This window comes from Amphiura filiformis, chromosome 2 (genome assembly GCF_039555335.1).
Source record: "Amphiura filiformis chromosome 2, Afil_fr2py, whole genome shotgun sequence".
Lineage (NCBI taxonomy): Eukaryota > Metazoa > Echinodermata > Ophiuroidea > Amphilepidida > Amphiuridae > Amphiura > Amphiura filiformis.
Window position 1 is genome coordinate 16,356,519 of NC_092629.1, and position 21,205 is coordinate 16,377,723.

The 21,205-nt window shown below is 36.9% G+C and overlaps 1 protein-coding gene across 1 annotated transcript in view; it reads right to left on the reverse strand.

Annotated features, from left to right (window-relative positions):
* Positions 1-6,303: 6,303 nt before the first annotated feature.
* Positions 6,304-21,205, reverse strand: part of LOC140138548 (gamma-aminobutyric acid type B receptor subunit 2-like) — a 50,539-nt gene continuing 35,637 nt past the window's right edge. Inside the window, exons 12-19 of the mRNA XM_072160376.1 lie at positions 18,328-18,493; positions 9,597-9,729; positions 9,261-9,368; positions 8,249-8,371; positions 7,899-8,045; positions 7,048-7,236; positions 6,591-6,734; positions 6,304-6,444 (exon numbers count right to left, since the gene is read on the reverse strand). Coding sequence (XP_072016477.1) covers positions 6,304-6,444; positions 6,591-6,734; positions 7,048-7,236; positions 7,899-8,045; positions 8,249-8,371; positions 9,261-9,368; positions 9,597-9,729; positions 18,328-18,493 — 1,151 coding nt within the window. The remainder of the gene's footprint in view (positions 6,445-6,590; positions 6,735-7,047; positions 7,237-7,898; positions 8,046-8,248; positions 8,372-9,260; positions 9,369-9,596; positions 9,730-18,327; positions 18,494-21,205) is intronic.

The window sequence follows — 21,205 nt, forward strand, 5'->3', positions numbered from 1 at the left end:
ACGATATTTTTTTTTTTTTTTGTCAAAGGTCATTTAGACGTCATTTCCGGTTTTAAGCTAAATAACTTCAAGAATTTTTATCTCCATAACTAAGCATAGCAGATTTTTTAATTTAAACTGTAACAATGCATTTTCGCGGTGAATATGAGGATTTTTTTATATTGGGGTCAAAGGTCATTAAGGAGGTCAAAACGTCAAATTTGCAAAAGAATGTTTAAAATTACGGAACAGTAGCTGTATCTCAGCCTATGGAAGACGGATAAAGCCCCTACATGCTACAGTGAAGCACCATTAATGGTGTGAGATGTCCGTAATAGCCGGTCAAAGGTCAAACTTTAAGTTAAGACTGGCATTTCCGGCCCCAGCTAGGTCCAGATCTGTAACCAGATCTAGTTCTTCTTTCTTTCTTTCTTTCTTCTGGCAACAAATTTCAAAATGCTTCTTCTCCTACATGTTACATCCTACAATGACGTCACTTACACATATGTATCGGCTATATCCAGTGCTTATAAATTATTCACAGAATTTGGGTCAAAGGTCATTAAGGGGTCATTTCCGGTCTGAAAGCTAAAAATATTCAAAAATCACTGTTTTTACAAATTACATAGCAGAGTGTTGTCATTAGCACACATGCATTGCTACCAACTAGGGTCTTTGGGGTGTCTACAGTTTTGGGGTCAAAGGTCATTAAGGGGTCGCTTCCGGTCAAAAACCAAAAATCATCAAATATGTTCATTTTTTTTTATCTCAAAACGTAACCAGACCAGAGTTGCATAAACTTCATATATGCATTAGTGTTACCCGATGTGTGCACGGTATTTTAATTTTTTGGTCAAAGGTCATTTAGACGTCATTTCCGGTTTTAAGCTAAATAACTTCAAGAATTTTTATCTCCATAACTAAGCATAGTAGATTTTTTAATTTAAACTGTAACAATCCATTTCCGTGGTGTATATGTGGTTTTTTTGTATTGGGGTCTAAGGTCATTAAGGAGGTCAAAACGTCAAATTTGCAAAAAATGTTTAAAATTGCGGAAAAGTAGCTATATCTCAGCCTATGGAAGACGGATAAAGCCCCTACATGCAACAGTGATGCACCATTAATGGTGTGAGATGTCCATAAACTTTAAGACTGGCATTTCCGGCTCCGGCTAGGTCCAGATCTGTAACCAGATCTAGTCTTTCTTTCTTTCTGGTAACACGTGCGTGACTTGCCACGTTTCGCCCTAGCTCTGTTATGCTTTGACAGTTTTTGACCATACTTGGTCACAAACACCACTGACCATGTCCCCACATGCGACATGACATTGAACTCCATTTGACCTTTGACCTGCTCACAATGGCAGAAATGTGATTTTTACTCTAAAATGCTTCTTCTTCCACAAATAACATGTGATGGTGACATGCTTAGGTCATGTGACTTGACTTTCGTCGGTGTCTATAATTTATTCACAGAATTTGGGTCAAAGGTCATTAAGGGGTCATTTCTGGTCTGAGAGCTAAAAATATTCAAAAAATCACTGTTTTTACAAATTACATAGCAGAGTGCTGTCATTAGCACACATGCATTGCTACTAACCAGGGTCTTTGGGGTGTCTACAGTTTTGGGGTCAAAGGTCATTAAGGGGTCGCTTCTGGTCAAAACCCAAAAATCATCAAATATGTTAATTTTTTTATATCTCAAAACGTAACCAGACCAGAGTGACATAAACTTCATATATGCATTAGTGTTACCCGATGTATGCACAGTATTTTTATTTTTTTGGTCAAAGGTCATTTAGACGTCATTTCCGGTTTTAAGCTAAATAACTTCAAGAATTTTTATCTCCATAACTAAACATAGTAGATTTTTTAATTTAAACTGTAACAATGCATTTTCTCGGTGTAAATGAGGTTTTTTTTTTTTTTTTTTTCAAAGGTCATTAAGGAGGTCAAAACGTCAAATTTGCACAAAAAAAATTAAAATTACGGAAAAGTAGCTGTATCTCAGCATATGGAAGACGGATAAAGCCCCTACATGTTACAGTGATGCACCATTAATGGTGTGAGATGTCCATAATAGCCGGTCAAAGGTCAAACTTTAAGTTAAGACTGGCATTTCCGGCCCGGCTAGGTCCAGATCTGTAACCAGATCTAGTTTCCTGTTGTTTTCTATTGTTGACATAATTTATGTGCTATCTACTGCTGATAACACAGTATGTTTTCTATTGTTAGCATAATATTATGTGCATTGTGCAGTGTACTGCTGATAGTGATAGCGTAACATGTTCCCTATTTTTACATACCGTAGTTTATGTGCTATCTACTGCTGATAGCACAGCATGTTTTCTGTTTTCCGTAAATAAATATGTTTTCTATTGCTTACATAATCTATATGCTAGGCCTATCTGCTGCTGATAGCACATTATGTTTCCTATTGCTATTGTATGTGCTATCTACTGCTGATAGCATGTTTCTTATTGTTTACATAATGTATGTGCTATCTACCGTACTGCTGATAGCATACCCTATGTTTCTTATTGTTTACATAATTTATATGCTATCTACTGCTGATAGCACAGTATATGTCTCATATTTTTGACATAATTGATGTCCTATATAGTATTGATAGCATCATATTTCCTACTTTTATGCTATCTACTGCTTATAGAATAGTATGCTTCGTATTGTTAACATAATTTATGGGCTATCTACTGCTGAAACCATAGTATGTTGCCTATTTTTCATAATTTATGTGCTATCTACTGTTGATAGCACAGTATGTTTTCTGTTGTTTACATACCGGTAATTTATGTGTAATCTTCTGCTGATAGCACAATATGTTTCGGATTTTTGACATAACTTTTGTGCTATCTTCTGCTGATAGCATAGTGTGTTTCTTATTGTTAACATAATTTATGTGCTATCTACTGCTGATAGCACAGTATGTTTCATATTTTTCAGATTTTATCTGCTATATTCTGCTAATAGAATAGTATGTTTTTTATTGTTTGCATAAATTATGTGCTATCATCGACTGCCGATAGAATAGTATGTTTCCTAGTTTTTGACGTAGTTTATGTGTTATCTACTGCTGATAGCACAGTATGTTTCCTATTGTTTACATAATTTCTGTGCTACCTACTGCTGATAGCACAGTATGTTTTCTATTGTTTACATAATTGTGACCTGATATATCGAAAGGAGACACTTTTGGGCAGGATCGTAAATGGAGAAATAGCAAAAATTATGCCCGTGGGTGATTTTTTCACAATTTGGGTGTGTTGCGAATTTGCAAGTGATGTTAATAGTGTTTAAATTATTGTCTGATAGTGTCAGACCGGAATATAACTGGCATCTTTTTTTTCTTTTTTTCAGACTTTTTTCAATGTACATATTTATATCATACTGCTGATAGCACAGAGTGTTTCGTATTTTTGACATAATGTATATCCTATATAGTACTGATAGCATCATATTTCCTCATACGAACTTAATATCTTCGCTTAGGAATGTTCGATTTCATTGGGGGAAACGGCGTTGTGGAGCAAAATATCTCTATATTTATTTAAGATATGTAAAACACTCACAATTGATAACCTGCCCAAAAGTGTCTCTTTTTTATGTGCTATCTACTGCTGATAGCACAGTATGTATTCTTTTGTTTACATAATTTATATGCTTTCTATTGCTGATAACACAGTATGTTTTCTATTCTTTACATAATTTTATGTGCATCTACTGATGATAGCACAGTAGGTTTCGTACTTGATGTCCAATATAGGACTGATAGCATAGTATATTTCCTGTTCTACTGCTAATAGCACAGTATGTTTTCTATTGTTTTCATAATTTATCTGTGCAGTGCAGTGATTTATAGTGCGCTACGCACAGGCACAACACCTAGACGTTGATCCACAAGCCTCAGCACACTTTACAGGTTGTCGCTGACCACTATGGCTCCACATCATTCCATAAATCATTTAACAACAACTCAAGAACGCACACCCTAGACATTCCACAAATAACCTTCGCAACCAGGATCAGCTCCCCGAGTTTCGCACGGGTTACAACGAGACAAATTAGCAGTAAGTTCCTTGTCCAGGGGAATTTAAAACTGACTCTATTTTTCCACGAGAGCATATTAGGCACTACCGGGGTTCGAACCCGCAACCTCTCGAACCATAGTCGAACGCCTTATCAATTGAGCTAACTTGACTGCTATCTACTGCTAATAAAAAAGTATGTTTTCCATTGTTGACAGAATTTATGTGCTATCTGCTGCTGATATATATATAATAGTTAGTACAGTATGGTGTATGTTTTCTGTTGTTTACATAATTTATGTGCTATCCACTGCTGATAACACAGTATGTTTTCTATTGTTTACATGATTTATCTACTATATACTGCTGATAGCATAGTATGTTTTCTGTTGTTGACAGAATTTATGTTCTATCTACTGCTGGTAGTACAGTATGGTGTATGTTTTCTGTTGTTTACATAATTTATGTTTCAGTTTCAGTTTCAGTTTATTTAACAAAAATCATATAAATCAAAACATACGCTATTACAATGGAGGATGACCAAAAGATGTGCTATCTACTGCTGATAGTACAGTATGTTCCATATTGTTTACATAATGTATCTGGTATATACTGCTGATAGAATACCGTAATATGTTTTCTATTGTTGACATAATTTATGTGATATCTACTGCTGATAGCACAGTATGTTTTCTATTGTTTACATAATTTATGTGATATCTACTGCTGATAACACAGTATGTTTTCTATTGTTGACATAATTTATGTGCTATTTACTGCTGATAGCACAGTATGCTTCCTTGTTTACATAAATTATGTGCTATATGTCATGTATGTTTTCTGTTGTTGACAGAATGAGACGGTAGTCAGTAGTTTAAAGACCCGGTTCATAATTTTTATTCAAAATCGAATTTTTGATGCAACAAGTATTCGTTATTCAATATATTTTCATTATTTTTCCAGTTATGTACTGTATAACTTCTAACGAATATTTGTTGGTGTAAAATCGATGATATGTTTTCCTATGAGATATTCGACGTCAAATAGAATAATACATTCGACAGAAGAAAAAATGAAATAGATTGAACGTCGAATGTATTGAGTATGAATCAACCCTTTGTTTACCATTTTAATGCTCTGTACTAGCCATGGGCTTCAACATAAAGAGTCCCAGTTTATAGATATTTACTAAAATATCAAGAACCACTGCACCAATAATAGGCTTGTTTGTACTCATTTTAATGCATTTTTCATGATGAAACGAAATATGGTCATAAAAAGTTACAATTCTGAAATTTTTGAATTTGATTTTTTTTTAATTTGTCGTCTGCAGTCGACAACCGCGTAGAGAGAGTTTAATCAGATTACAATTGCTTTAATGTTGAATGAATCATTAAATAATTGTAGCTTTTAATGCCTTTTCACTGCTCATATTAACCCATTTCCCTGCTCATTTACCCAGTTCACTGGTCATTGACTCATTGACCTGCTCATTTGCTCATTTCACTGCTCAGTGCTCATTGACTCATTTCCCTGCTCATTTGCTCAGGTCACTGTTCATTGACTCATTTCCCTGCTCATTTGTTCAGATCACTGCTCATTGACTCATTTTCTGCTCATTCGCTCAGTTCACTGCTAATTGACTAATTTCCCTGCTCATTTACCCAGTTCACTGCTAATTGACTCATTTCCCTGTTCATGTGCTCAGTTCACTGCTCATTGACTTATTTCCCTGTTCATGTGCTCAGTTCACTGCTCATTGACTCATTTCCCTGTTCATGTGCTCAGTTCACTGCTCATTGACTTATTTCCCTGTTCATGTGCTCAGTTCACTGCTCATTGACTCATTTTCCTGTTCATGTGCTCAGTTCACTGCTCATTGACTTATTTCCCTACTCATTCATCCATTTCCTTCCTTATCGATGGATCCGAGAGCTTCAATATTTTGATCGAAATGTTATTACTATGATTTATGGATCAATTATTCATTTATCAGTTGATTATAAATGTATCGATCGATTATCGATCTATCGCACGATTATTGATTTATCGATAGGAAGTGCCTAGTTTATTACTAAGCTGGTATTATTTGCTGAAGCCTTTGCATCGGGCCATGGAAAAAAGAATACCAATTTCTTATAAATTTCTTGACCCAAGGACAATATTTGTACACTTGATTTGTTTGGAGTGGCCTTTCTTTTCCTTGCTCTTTTTCTTCAATTCTGTTTCTTTCCATTTTCTTGATACAGGTACAGATCAGCATGCTAATAATAAACTTTTCAGCTTGGCGTGACTTTGCTTGATCCTGGTTCCATCTGGACCCAAGCGCGTGTCAGCCCTGACCGACTGGTTACACAAGCATCGACGACGTCTTCCGAAAGAGGGCGTGATTCTTTCAGATGTTTGACTTCATCTTCCACCTGTAATCACAAGATATAACATAGAATAACTTTAACATGATATTTAAAATGTTATTAAAATGTTAACATGACGTTTTGAAACATTTTTGTGTTTTCTGAGAAAACAACCCGAAGCTGTATGGATGTAAGACAGTGCTAATACTCACCTCGGCCAATTTCTGCTTAAGTGCATTGTTTTCTTCCTGAAGAGCTTCCATCTGACACTGGCTGTTCGCCTTATTGCACGATTTGGTCGTATTACCCGTGGTTAGCGTCGGTGGACCGTCTGGGTATTTATAGACTGAAATGATCTGAAATGATTTAAGAGAAAATCATAATCAAATCAAATTAAATGATGATATTGTTTTTGCACTGGGAATCAGGTGTCAAGAGCTGTTACTATCGGTCAGTAGCACAACCCAGTGGCGTAGTGTCATAGGAGGACCCAATTAGAGTCAAACCCTTACAAATTCCATCAAAAAGAAACCGAACTTGCCTCTCTCCCAAAACAAAACACATTGGGCTTTCCCCTTATTTTTCCCCCATAGACAAATATACCGATTTTCCCCCGCCCGCTCTCTTTCCGGAAAATTACGCGTTAGGAGTGGCAAAATTAGAACCTACCTTTGGTACAAATACAATTAGCAATGTAATCGTTGTACAAAATAGCAGAACACAACTGGTAAAGATATAGAGTATGGCTGGATCATTATTAATGACGAAACTGACGGATACCCCAATGGTACATAGAACTATCACGTTATACACACTAATGCCGATAAGCTTGCTGTCATTCAGTGCAGATATGGTCACCTGGTAGGCAAATGATAATAATAATGATGATATAAATGATAATGAATTGATAATGATACTACGAACGGTTACGTGCGGTTCATACACGCAGATTGTCCATTGAAATGATCGATTGTGTGAGATTGCCCGTGTAATAACGGGGTTGCGATTTGCATCTTTGAAAAACACGTCTACTTGTAACGCCCGAAAGACGGTGGAATTGACAGGTTCGTACTGCGGCACGGGGTTTATGCAACGCGACTAATGTTCGACAAAAAAAAGTATCATTATAAAAATAAAGTCATATATGCATGCATTGGTCCTTAATCTACAGAAATATTTGTTTTCTTTAGCAACCATAATACTTAGTATTCGGGAAGCACTGCAATAAAATTAAATTTAAGCGACATGTTAGTCCTGGTTATAGCAAAAAAAAAAGTATCCTGAATAAAAATAAACACGAGGCCTGTGCATTAGCCCTAGACGTTAAATACCTTTTTAGTCGCCGTTCTGTAGCCAGATGTCTTCTGCACAAGTGTTGGTCTCGGTCCCTTCGGATTGTGCTTCTTCGTGTCGAAGGAGCATAATCCAGACTAGCGGTATATACGCACGTATAAACGTACATACAGCGTAAGGTGCATGGAATATTCACAACCTCTCTAAATAACGTTACAAACACATACCTGCCGCGTTTCCCAAGCCAGAAACGCCCCAAATATCAGCAATAAAGCTTTATAGCTGTATAATGTTGCCAACCAGTAGATTTGGCGCTTACAAGAACAGAATGTGTAGTATGGTATCAATCGCTGATTTGGTACGTGTGGATCGTCCTGTGTATAAGAGGTGCATAATTATACTTTAATTCAGTAGGCTAGCTCCAAGAAGGTTATTTCATTGTCGCCTTTGGGGCCTTTGCAGAAACTACTTTTTGTGGATGAGATAAAGGAACCAAGCTTCAAAAGTCCGTAAATAATCATTTATTACTTAAAATAGAAAAAATAAATTGAAAGGAAAATTTATCCGTCGAACTTACAATTTCATAGAGTTCACGCGTGTTGACTTCCATAGGATCGATTATATGCCACGCGGCAAGAACACAGACATCGATAAGTAATAACACAAAAACAATGAGGAATAGTTGCTGGTCTTTTATAATCTGTAATGTTGACATGAAAAAAATTGGGATTGTATCTTAACCGTTGTCCTATAGATTAGGTGACTTGCGGTGTCAATGCCTGCAGTATGCGCGCGCATCATCATAATTCCCGTTGTTCCTTGCCTGGTAGTATGTGCGCGCATCATGATTTGTTCAGGGCCCGTGCTTTTACAACTCCCACCACATCACAATAAGGCTATTGAACAATGTAATGGTTGCATGCAATTCGCTCAAGCATATCGATATATCATTCCCTTGCCTTTGTTGATTAACATTGAGGTCAACTCATATAACCTAGGCCGTTTCTTGCAACACAAAACCCATATTTATTATTATATTATTATTATATTAAACTGTTATATTTGGTACCAATTTACAGGTTGTAACCAAAAAGTTTTATACAATTTAGAAAACAGTATTAGGCAAACATGGAACTTATTGATTGTATTGAATTCTACTTGGTCATCAAGGTAATTTCTTATGGGTCGGGTATGAACGTTTCGAAAGTATTTTTAGTGGGACATGAGAGCACATCAGACATATCGAATAGAATTCTGAATACGTGAAATGTCCTTCTGATATCAAATAATTTGGATTTTTTTTTAATTTGCGAGACCTGCCTTTAGAGACCGCTATAGTCTATAGCATGTATAGCGGCAATAACTAGAGTCGTTTAGCGGAATTATGCAGTGCTTCGTAAACAGTGCGGCAATGTATTGCTACAAATAATATAATACTCCGATTTGAAACAAAATAAAGAGCATTACTTTTGTTTGAAACTTGCATTTGTCAGTTGTACAACAAATATATTTGAACAAAAATTGGTATTGTTTCTTTGTCTACTTGCTTTAGACTAGAAGGAAGCATTAATTGCCATCTATATACGTACCACTCTTTTGGGGTTTTTAAATGCCGCAATCTTGTGCACTCGCCATGTTTTGGAGAACATTGATCCGAAAGCTAAGACAAACCCCAGCGATAGGAGCCACACTCGGAGCTGGAAATATCACATAACGAGAATACCAGCACAAGGATATGCACTTAACACAAAAAGCAACTGCTGGCAACACACACAAAAATAAGTTAACAGTTCATGAATCATGCAAAAAATACTTTAAAATTGTAACACATTTTTTAAATCACCCTGCACCTTTCAACTAGTTTGTTTTCTATGACTAAATATTTTGACGAAGTACAACGCAGTTACCCAAACGTAAGATTCTACCTGACAAAATTGAGTTACAACTGCCTCTGAAACTAGATTGGAATCAACACCGCCGACAAAAATAGTCGCATACACCAAAACACTCCCCAGTATGATCAGGTTGTTAAGATTCGGACTGGACATTTTCACAAATCTGGATAAAAATTGGTAAATTGATGCAGTTAAATTTACGGGGGAAAGAAGAACCACACATCACACACTAGCACAAGTTAACATGATATTACAATGGAAACATAAGATGCATAGGCAGATAAGCTGGATAAAAAATTCCGGACATACCTGCCCCAGAACGTTCGTTTCTCGGGCGGACGCACTAACTACTGAGCTACATAGACTGTCCTTGATAAACAGGGCTCAAGTCTCGTACTTATGGATAATAAGCAGTTAGGGTAAACAGTACAAACAACACACAGCACACCAGCATACGAGATCAATTAATACAGAGATTGCGATTTCCAAACATAGGTATCGGACGTACGTTGAGGTCACGAAGCGAGGTCACGTATTTAGCCAGTTTTGAAGATTTTCCACGTCCGAAATAACGTAGATACATCGTTGAAAATGCACAAAATTTGTCCATTTCACAAATTATGTTAAAGACATGACACATTCAATGATAATGAACATACGAAGGAAAGTCTAATTACTATTATGATCCTTTTTGTTTGTAACAAATATGCTGATTTTACCTCATGTCGAAGTTCATGCATCGCGCCCAATTTTTAGGACGAAAAAAGTCTCATTTTGAAAGTAAAGTCATGATATATGGATGTAATGATCTTTAATCTACCAACCTATATGTTTTTGGGCAACTATAATATTTGGGGAGCACAAAAATACAATTAAGTTTAAGCAGCATGTTAAGTCAAAATTTTAGTCAAAATCAAAAGCGGGCTGTTTGAATTAGGCAGAGACTACGCTTACTGTTATTTTTTCAATCACTATGCCCTCTATCGACCTAGATTAGATTAGATCAGATTTAAGTAGTTAAGGTAGACTTTTTTCGAGTTGAGGTCAAAGGTCACGATGACGTCACTTCCGGGTCAAAGGTCAAGCGAGGTCAAAGGTCATGGGTCAAAGGTCACGATGACGTCACTTCCGGGTCAAAAGGTCAACCGAGGTCAAAGGTTACGATGACGTCACTTCCGTGTCAAAAGGTCATCAGGGGTCAAAGGTCGATTTGCATATTCATGAGCTGGGCGTGGCTAATTAGCGTATATGAATATTCACGAGATGGGCGTGGCTAATTAGCATATATGAATATTCATGAGGTGGGCGTGGTTAATTAGCATATATGAATATTCATGAGATGGGCGTGGCTAATTAGCATAGATGAATAGTCATGAGATGGGCGTGGCTAATTAGCATAGATGAATAAAATTTTGAAAAAAGTTGAACAAAAATGAACAAAATTTCAAAATAAAATTTCAAAAAAAAAAAAAAAAAATTTAAAAAAAAATTAAAAAAAAAAATTAAAAAAAAAAAAATTTTTTTTTAAAATTCAAAAAAAAATTTCAAAAAAATTTCAAAAAAATTTCACAAAAATTTTCAAAAAAAAAAATCAAGAAAAAGTTTCAAAAAAAAAAATTTAAAAAAATTTTACAAAAATTATAAAAAAAAATTTGAAAAAAAAAATGAAAAAGAAATAGAATTTTTTTCAGAGTGACCCTTGAACCGGAAGTGACCTTTAACCCGAAATGACCCGTTTTTGTTCTAGAAACACCGAAATTGTTACAAATAAGGGAAAAATTTGCCTAAAATAACGCGTCGTATCTGTCGTATTACGGAGGGTATCGGCTTCAAACTCGATATATACGGTAAGGGTTGAATTACGAGCTACCCGCGGTGGTCTAGGGACGAAAGGTCGATGCTCTTAAAAATTAATTTTGTCTAGGGAAATATCGTATTTTTCGTTCTATACTACGTATCGAGGTAAAACTCCCTCACCATGCTACACGGAAGCGACCCTCGACCGAGAAGTGATGCTTGACCCGGAGCGACCCTTTGACGAACTTTGATCCCTACATGTCCATGTACTCGTATAAAAATGACTTATTATCGGCGTGACATAGAACTGGATTAAAACCAGTTAGAACCGGATAAAACCGATTCCTACCACCTCCCACTACCACCCCACATACAGCAAAATACACCAATGCGTCAAAATGCGTCGATCGCGTAATGAAATGCGTCAAAGCGTAAAGAAATGCGTCGATCGTGTAACTAATTGCGTCAATTGCGTATTGAAATGCGTCAAAGTGCATCGATTGCGTAATAAAATGCGTCACAGCGTAATAAATTGCTGTAAATTGCGTAACTATTTGCGTAAATTGCGTAATGATTAGCGTAACGCAAAAGTTTAGTATATAAATCGGTCATTTTAAACCTATCGATCATTTCGGAACTTCTGAAGAGACATGAATACCTTTAAATCTTATCCTTGCTCCGTGTGCGGCAGGACGTTCTCGCGCAAGTACGATCTCGAGAGACACAAGCGACACGTACACCTTGAAGAAGAAGAAGAGGATGATGATGAAGACGAGGAGGAGGATTCCGACTCGGAAATCGAGGATGAGGTTGTTTCGGACAGAGAATCCGGCGACGAACTGGAAGACAACGAGGCTTATCGGGAATGGTACGAGGGAGCTAAAGAAGCTACGGAAGATATGAGGAGGGAAAAATACGAAAAGTACATCAAAGACGGCATGGATCCGGAGATGGCGAGGGAAAAGGCCCATTTGAAAACGGTATGGGCCGTAAAACGCGACTTTTTCGAGCGGTATAGCACGTTTCTGCGGAGTCACGCGCTTCTCAAAGACGACGGAGTTTACGCGGAGATCGCGGATGATCTCGAGGAGAAAATGGAGAATGGTGCTGGGGTGGACAAAGCCGTGAAGAGAACGATGGCTAAACATCGCTCCAAATTTGACGGGCTGTTCCAGTATGATGAAGATGATAATGTCTCGGAATCTGCCATGGGAGAGGATGACGAAGATTAACCCGCCAATATTTTTAAAGATAATAAAAAGTAGAGAAACAAAATATCGCCTCTTTTAGTCGTTATTACCCCAATTTTAAACCTCCCTTTCGCGCAAGTTACGCATTTCGTCGCGCCATCGATGCAATTTGAAGCAATTTGTTACGTAAAGACGCAATTAATGGGTCAAGTGTCACTTCCGGGTCAAAGGTCAACCGGAAGTGCATTTTGAAATTTAAGTTCCACCATTTTGTATCGGAAGTGCGGCATTTTGTACCGGAATTGATGTCTATTTTTTACGCATTTTGAAATAATTTGTTACGCAATTTAAGCAATTTGTTACGCTTTGACGCAATTTTAGGACGCAATGACGCATTTTGACGCATTTCATTACGGAATGACGCATTTCGTTACGCTTTGACGCATTTCATTACGCAATCGACGCATTTCGTTACGCTTTGACGCATTTCGTTACGCGATCGACGCATTTTGACGCATTGATGTATTTTGTCGTATGTGATGGTGGTGGGAGGAGGTGATAGGAGAATTTTTTCTCTAGTTTTATCCAGTTCTTTATCGCGATGCTCCGCTCATCGACATTCCTTATTCATTTATGCGCTCATTGACTCATTTACTCGCTCATTGACTCATTCCACCACTCATTCCCTCATTTACACGCTCATCGGCTCATTCCTCGCTCATCGACTCGTTCCGGCACGTATATATCGAGTTTGAAGCCGATACCCTCCGTAATACGACAGATACGACCAGCGTTATTTTAGAGCAAATTTTTCCCTTATTTGTAACAATTTCGGTGTTTCTAGAACAAAAACGGTCATTTCGGGTTAAAGGTCACTTCCGGTTCAAGGGTCACTCTGAAAAAATTCTATTTCTTTTTCATTTTTTTTTCAAATTTTTTTATAATTTTTTGTAAAATTTTTTTAAATTTTTTTTTTGAAACTTTTTCTTGATTTTTTTTTTTTTTGAAAATTTTTTGAAATTTTTTTTTTTTTGTTTTTTATTTTGTCCAAATTTTTTTTAAATTTTGTTTTTTTAATTTTTTTTTAATTTTTTTTTTTTAAATTTTTTTTTTGAAATTTTATTTTGAAATTTTGTTCATTTTTGTTCAACTTTTTTCAAAATTTTATTCATCTATGCTAATTAGCCACGCCCATCTCATGACTATTCATCTATGCTAATTAGCCACGCCCATCTCATGAATATTCATATATGCTAATTAACCACGCCCACCTCATGAATATTCATATATGCTAATTAGCCACGCCCATCTCGTGAATATTCATATACGCTAATTAGCCACGCCCAGCTCATGAATATGCAAATCGACCTTTGACCCCTGATGACCTTTGACACGGAAGTGACGTCATCGTAACCTTTGACCTCGGTTGACCTTTGACCCGGAAGTGACGTCATCGTGACCTTTGACCCATGACCTTTGACCTCGCTTGACCTTTGACCCGGAAGTGACGTCATCGTGACCTTTGACCTCAACTCGAAAAAAGTCTACCTTAACTACTGATTTATAGTCTTTATTACAGCCGACTTGTTCTCCTTCGTGACGAATGAGCTCAATCCAGTTGGAGCCGAGACTAGTATATTATGAGAGGTTCTGGTTAAAACTATGGGCCCGATCCAGAACCTCGAATAAAGGCAGTATATATTTGTTTTATATACTTCATTAATATATTCTTTGTTTGTTGATTGGTGAAAAGGTTTTCTTGAGAAAAAATTAAAAGATTTAGTGAAAACTTACCAGCCATTCCTGATGCTCTAGACCTTGACATTCCCTGCTTGCATCAAAATAGTTCAAGTCCAACAAACATGTTGATAAACAAAAGTTCCAACACCACCGGCAAGCAGTAATTATTTAAATGTTCCAACAGTAAAAATTCGAAGTCGCTTTCAACAAGTTTTAACAGTTTCGTAACTCCAACATATTGTTAAATGTTTCAAAAGTTCCAACGTTCGCAATGTTCCAACAGTAAAAATTCCAAGTCGGTTCTGACAAGTTTTAACAGTTTCAATAATAACTCCAACATATTTACATTCTGGGTTTCATATACTAGTATTTACTTGTTGTAAATATTGACCATACAACCATGGAAATTGAAAGCTGATGGATTCTGATTGCTCACATTGCAAACAGTGTTGCTGACATCCTGAAGCACATTGGGACTATTGGCTATGCTATTCATAATCTGGTCCACTTGGCTCAAATCATAGGCTCTGTACCTTCAGAAGGCAAAATATCACCATCAGATGGACTTGATTTGTTAAGCTTATTATCAGATGGACGTGGCATGTTGCGCGTACTTTCAGATGGACCAGGATGGTTGAGCGTAGCTGATATTATGTCTGACATCTGCTCTTTTTTGCCCTCACTTGTACTTACATAGTGTTTGATGGAAGTCTCCGATCGGTGGCCAGATACCGTCATGATGTCACGGTTGACACAACCGGCATGATCAAGGAGAGTAACCGTAGTTGCTCGGAGGCAGTGGTTGGTGTATACTTTTGTACAACCCGCAGCCACGCTGCACTGCGTCATCATCCCTATATCTTCGTGTCAAAAATTGCCGTGATAGTACCATGAATCCTCTCATTTTTCAAAAGCTACGCATGACGATTTTGTTCGAGATAGGCCGAGCGACTCAGGCTAAGCATACCATTTACATGATATGAGATACCATAGCCCTGCTATAGAGCCTGCCGCTTAGTTTCTATTCTACGATTTGCGCATGATCAGTACCACATATGGTGTTACTATTATAGAAAATTCGATTTGTTTTCAGGTAAAACGCAGGTTTTGTTTCCAGTACACTAACTCGAAAAGCAATACACTAATTAGCGGGGCCTTGCAGTTTGCTGTGGATATCTTTAACTGCATTTTATAAGGAAAGATTTTGAAATCCAAAGTAAAAATTGTGATATTTTCAACTGTTTGAGAAATGAATTATACAAAGGAACCCGTGTAAAACCCAGGTGCTGTATCTATAATACAATGTACATTTATCGACTTTCTTTATCTGCGTCAATAATAGAATATCGGTTCAATCGAATTGAATATACATGTCTCCATTTTGAGTTTGTACTACACCTCTGAGTGACAAAGCGATCGATTTCTAGCCAATCAGATATGGTAGGCCTCCTTTTCTTGCGTTCGGTGAAATACCAATCGCCCGTCGCGTCGCACACCAACGGAGTATTAAGTTTATTTTTATAACACTGGCTGTTGACACTGTGCGCTGATCTTCTTCATCATGTTTTGTAGCGTGTCTCTGCCAAGAGGCGAGTTGTCATACCATACACTGACATCTTCTGTGACCATCTTCTTTGGTCGTTGCCACATCCATTGACATTGTGGATTCAACTTATCTAAGTACTTCTTCAAAGTTGCGACTGGGCCGCGAGGATTGCCCTGGATATCATACATTCTTCCTCCGTGGCTCGCAGTGTCATCCATCGCGTGGTTTTTAGTGCCAAAGTCTTTCAGACTGTAGAACTCCCTACCACTCTCCGCTTCTGTCTGTAACAGAAAATCCTCGGGTTTCATTACCCTCAAATTCTCCATCCCTCTGTTTGCGAAATAGACCATGATGTCTATGAATACCTTGTTCTGTAAACCACTGGCTGTAGTTGTATTTAGGCTAGCGCTAGCTAGAATGCGATCCATATCGGGCTTGCTGACTGGTGGATGCTTGTTTACTACTGCTTTCCCTGGTTGTTTCAGTGTCACCAATAAAGCTTTGAATGCCTTGCTAGACACAGAAAAGTGAAAACTCCTGACTCTTGACGATGTCTACACCTCACTGAGATAGAAAATGACGCTGCAGTCCGAATCGAATGGCTTGGATTGACTTCATTCTGCTATCCGTATTATAGTAAATATTCAGAAATACTATTTACGGCTTGGATGTACTATTTACGGACGTAAATAGTACTTTTTGCACTTCCTTACAGAATAGTGTGTTTATTTTTGGTCATGTGATACACTTTTAACCAATCAATGAACAAGAATATATTAATGAAGTATATAACTAGAGTCAACAGATTCTGAGTACAAGCCGCCGCAGTTGACCTTTGACCCCTAAACTTTGACCTTTGGGGTCATAAATATTATTATATTTTTAACATGTTTAGAATGTCGTAAGAATAATTCCTGTTGAATTTGAGCTCGATTGGACCAATTTCGAAATTTGACCTTTGACCCCTATAACTTGACCCTTGGGTCACGGATGGGGTCAACTGCTCTTGCATTGTGCTTAGGATGTCATAAGAAATATTCCTGGTGAATTTCAGCTTAATCGGAACTTATACATGGATTTTGATTTTTGATTGACCTTTTGACCCCCTTAATGACCTTTGACCTCAAAATGAAAAAAAAACCTTATGTACACCGACAAAATGCATTGTTTTAATTTTAATTAAAAAATTCTAACAGGTTTAGTTCTTGAGATAAAAATTCTTAAAGTTATTCAGCTAAAAACAGGAAGTGACCCCTTAATGACCTTTGACCCCCAACATAAAAATACCATGCATACATCAGGGAACACTGATTCATGTATGATGGTTATATTACTCTGGTCTGTTTACATTTTGAGATAAAATTTTTTTTTTTATTTTGGTTTTTGACCAGAAGTAACCCCTTAATGACCTTTGACCCCAAACCTGTAGGCATCCTAAAGACCCTGGCTAGTAGCAATGCATGTGTGCTAATGGCGACTCTCTGCTATATATTTTGTAAAGACAGTGATTTTTTGAATATTTTTAGCTTTCAGACCGGAAATGACCCCTTTAATGACCTTTGACCTCAATTCTTTTTAGGAAGTTTTAAGCACTGCCACATGTTGATTCATATGCATGAGTCACATGATCATTGCATGAAATTTGTGGAAGGAGTAGCATTTTTGTGAAATCACATTTTTGACCATTATAGCTAGGTCAAAGGTCACAGCAAGGTCAAAGTCAAATGGAAGGTTTGGCCTAGCCCAGTGGTCTTTTGGGTCAAGTTTGGTTGAAATCTGTCAATCCCTTGCGGAGCTAGATGCAGTTGCATGATTGGTTGCCAGAAGAAAGAAGAAGAAGAAAGAAAGAAAGAAAGAAAGAATTGGAAGAAGACAGAACAAGCCGACGTTCGTCGTCGGCTTGTAACAATATTTAACACCGTATTAACGTACGTAAAACCAACCTAATTATGTACTGCGCCCAGAAAGTATCCTCACACTTGAAAAAAATCCTAATTTTAAAACTAAACCATTTGGGTAAATTGATTTTGTTAATACTGTAGATGTACCATCTAATCATGCACGTTATGACACTACTGATTCCATTGTAACATCCAGAAGTAAAGTTACAAGCATTTGATTAGATGAAAGTCCAGTTTTAAAAGTGACAAAAAATGAATAATAATTGTCGCCTATTAAGAGCTGATCATGCGTATCAGCAAGATCAGTGCAGGAATACCATTAATTGAATTAGGTTTACATGAACTTAACGAAAATGTCACGGGCGTAGCAAGCGGGTGGACAGGTTGGACGAAGTCCAGGGGGCCCGAGAATTGAGGGGCCCCGAGCAAAATCGATAATGAAATAAGGGGCTGATGAAGGAGATGTTAAAAGGGCCCGCACTGCTCCTTGTCCATGGAGCTCCTGGTTCTTGGAAAATGTCCGAGGTTTCTTTGTCTGCGCGTTACAAATTGTAGATAACAGACGTGAATCAAACAATCAAACCTACCTCTGTTTTCTGTTTTTCAAGTTCAAAGCTAAAAAGAAGATCGCCAGCAGGATTCCTATACTAGCCAATATACACACGGCTGCATACAGTGCTACACTGATTCCGTTATGTACATGTATAACGTTTATGATAACCTTAGGGGTGTGATCTAACGGTACTTGTCCGCCTGATGAAATGAAATAAAGGAAATAAAACAAATGTTATTTTAAAAGTTTAAAAGTTTGATATTGAGCCAAAACAACATGAAGTGACAATGATCGGATTAGAGTGAAGAGGACTATCATTTATGAAATGTGATTGTGACGTACATTTACATATTTAACCCTAGAACTACGAAGGGAGGGGATTGTACCAATCCCCTAAGATTTTTTATCCGTCATAAAAAAAACCTCACGCCCAAACAACCTAAGCTAATCGTAGCTTAAAAACTTCGGTCGAAGTTTGCCACAAGTTTAAAAAAATAACGGTTAGTTCATGAAAAAGAGTGAAATTTAGCAAAACGCGACGAGGTTTATTTGCCCGTATTAGAGCTCTATTGTTCCGCTATTGTATCCGCTATTGTATCCACTATTGTATTCTATTCATAAAAGCTACTGCAAGAATCGCGGCAATCCCTGATATTGCTGGTGTCTACCGACGGCGTTTCGCATTTATTAACATTCAAAATGATCCGATACTCTTACATTTATAGACTTTTTACCGCTTTTTATATCATATTCAGAAATTGCAATTATGAAAACTACAAACTTTGAAAGTGAAATATATTTACCATCGAAAATATATCATACTTTAATTCTATAGATACCCAACCCAGAAGTGCCCATTTATTTTCTAAATTTTTTTTGAGTGAACACGATAATGCGATTGATTTTCTTACACGTAAAATACGGCCAATTCAGAGAGAAAATCTTGTTTCACGTATAGGGCCAGCTAAGGGCCTACTATAGACATTTTCTTTTTGTTGGCTGGCCGCTGAGCTACATCTTTTTACTAATTATAGATACGTCAAAACGTGTTCCCATGTTGAAAGTGTACAAGCTATTTCTACTTGCTTTATATAGAGAGCACAATTGAATGAAGACGATTTATTTGTGCCAGGATTTCATTTAATATAACTATTTTTTTAATTATTTTTAATTATAATACCCCATACCTAACAAGAACATAAGGAAATATTGTAAAGGCCATAAATATACGCACTCATGCATAGGGAGACAAACATGATAAAGTTAATCTGTTCTTTTCATTCTCGTTCATTAACCTTTGGAACATTTCACATGCATGGTGTTTGCATCAATGCCTTCTCGGCAATCTATAGGCCTATAGCAGAGAAGATGTAGTAAAAAAAAAGAAATAAATGAGGAAAGAAAGAAAGGAAGGAAAAAAAAAAAAAAAAGAGAGAAAGAAAGAATGAAGGAAAGAAAGAAAGAAAGAGAGAAAGAAAGAAAGAAAGAAAAAAAAAAGAAAATTAGAAAACACAGGAAATTAATACAAAAAACTGCTATAATGGAGAGAATGAAGATCTACCAAATGGGCAGGGCGTGACCAAAAGGAAATTAAAGTTTGAATGCAGAAAATTGGACATTAAATCCGATGCTATCAGGCTAGGGCCAGCAAGGGTGCCGTAATGGTATATAGTATGTTGTTCCTTCAACCAACGCTAGTGATCTGAACCTGAGCTTTGGAGAAGGCCAGTGACTCTAAGATCAGACGGAATATGGGGAATATCGTTGTAGTGGCGCGTGATGGGACTGTCATGGTTGTTTTTGCTCACTTTGATAAAGTATTTTTGTACGAAACGTCAGTGTATAATTTTATATTAAAACATCGTTGAACAACACCATTTTGTTCAATTACTTTTCACTTTTTACCATGCGATGTTACGTGAGACTCTTAACTTTTTTCTGCACCAAATAAAGAGATTTATATATTTTCTAAGTTTAATAATTTATTTAATTTAAAAAGAAAAACGTCAAGTGTTCAAACTTTAAAGCTCTTTTTCTAGAAACAGCGATTTTGATTTCAAGTTAGATCATTTTACCAAATCAGGGCCGAATTAGGCTGTTTAGCTTAATCATGTGAAGTGACCTCTTATCTCTTGAAATGATATCACACTGATCAGACTGATCTTTATGTTATTACAGTGAGGCCCACATACAATGTTCAACACAAAGTGAACGATGTTATAACTTGGAGGGCTAACAAACCAACACCGCCAAATTCGACTGACGTGTGTACAACGTGGGAAACTATGAGGAAATTGAACACTCGTTGTCTGATCATGCATGTGTTTATGGTTCGGATAGCGGTTACTTTCCAGATCTCGTTCCGCTTGGGTTTATTGAATACACTCTAGGCTATATATAGTCCTGTGTGGCTTTTCACCCTTTTTTAAACTTGGTCCCATTCAGTAAAGTAGTAATAACATGAAGAACGAGTCCTAATTTCTACATGCAACAATTAGGTTTAAGACTGTTCGAAAGCGGTACAATATGACGAAGGCTATGTATTATCAAAAACATTTGAAGGTTTATATTTTATTATCTTGCGTGTTCATAAAGAGTAATAGAGTATTATATATACTTAGCAAATTGACTGTCTGTCAACCTGCTATATATAGGCCCTACATCTGTACATAGGCGCAGAATCGCACAAGACGATGAAGAATTTAACAAGGTGAGTATTTGCTACTTTTGCTTAAATCAAAATACATTATAACGTCTTTACGGAAGAACAACGAACATTAATTCATTTACTCTACAAAATGAACACTGACAACTAAGAAAAGAAACAAGTAGCCTAAAGATGACTTCGTATGGGTCTTTAGAAACTTTCATAAATGGGACCAAGTTTAAAAAGGGTGAACAGCCACACAGGA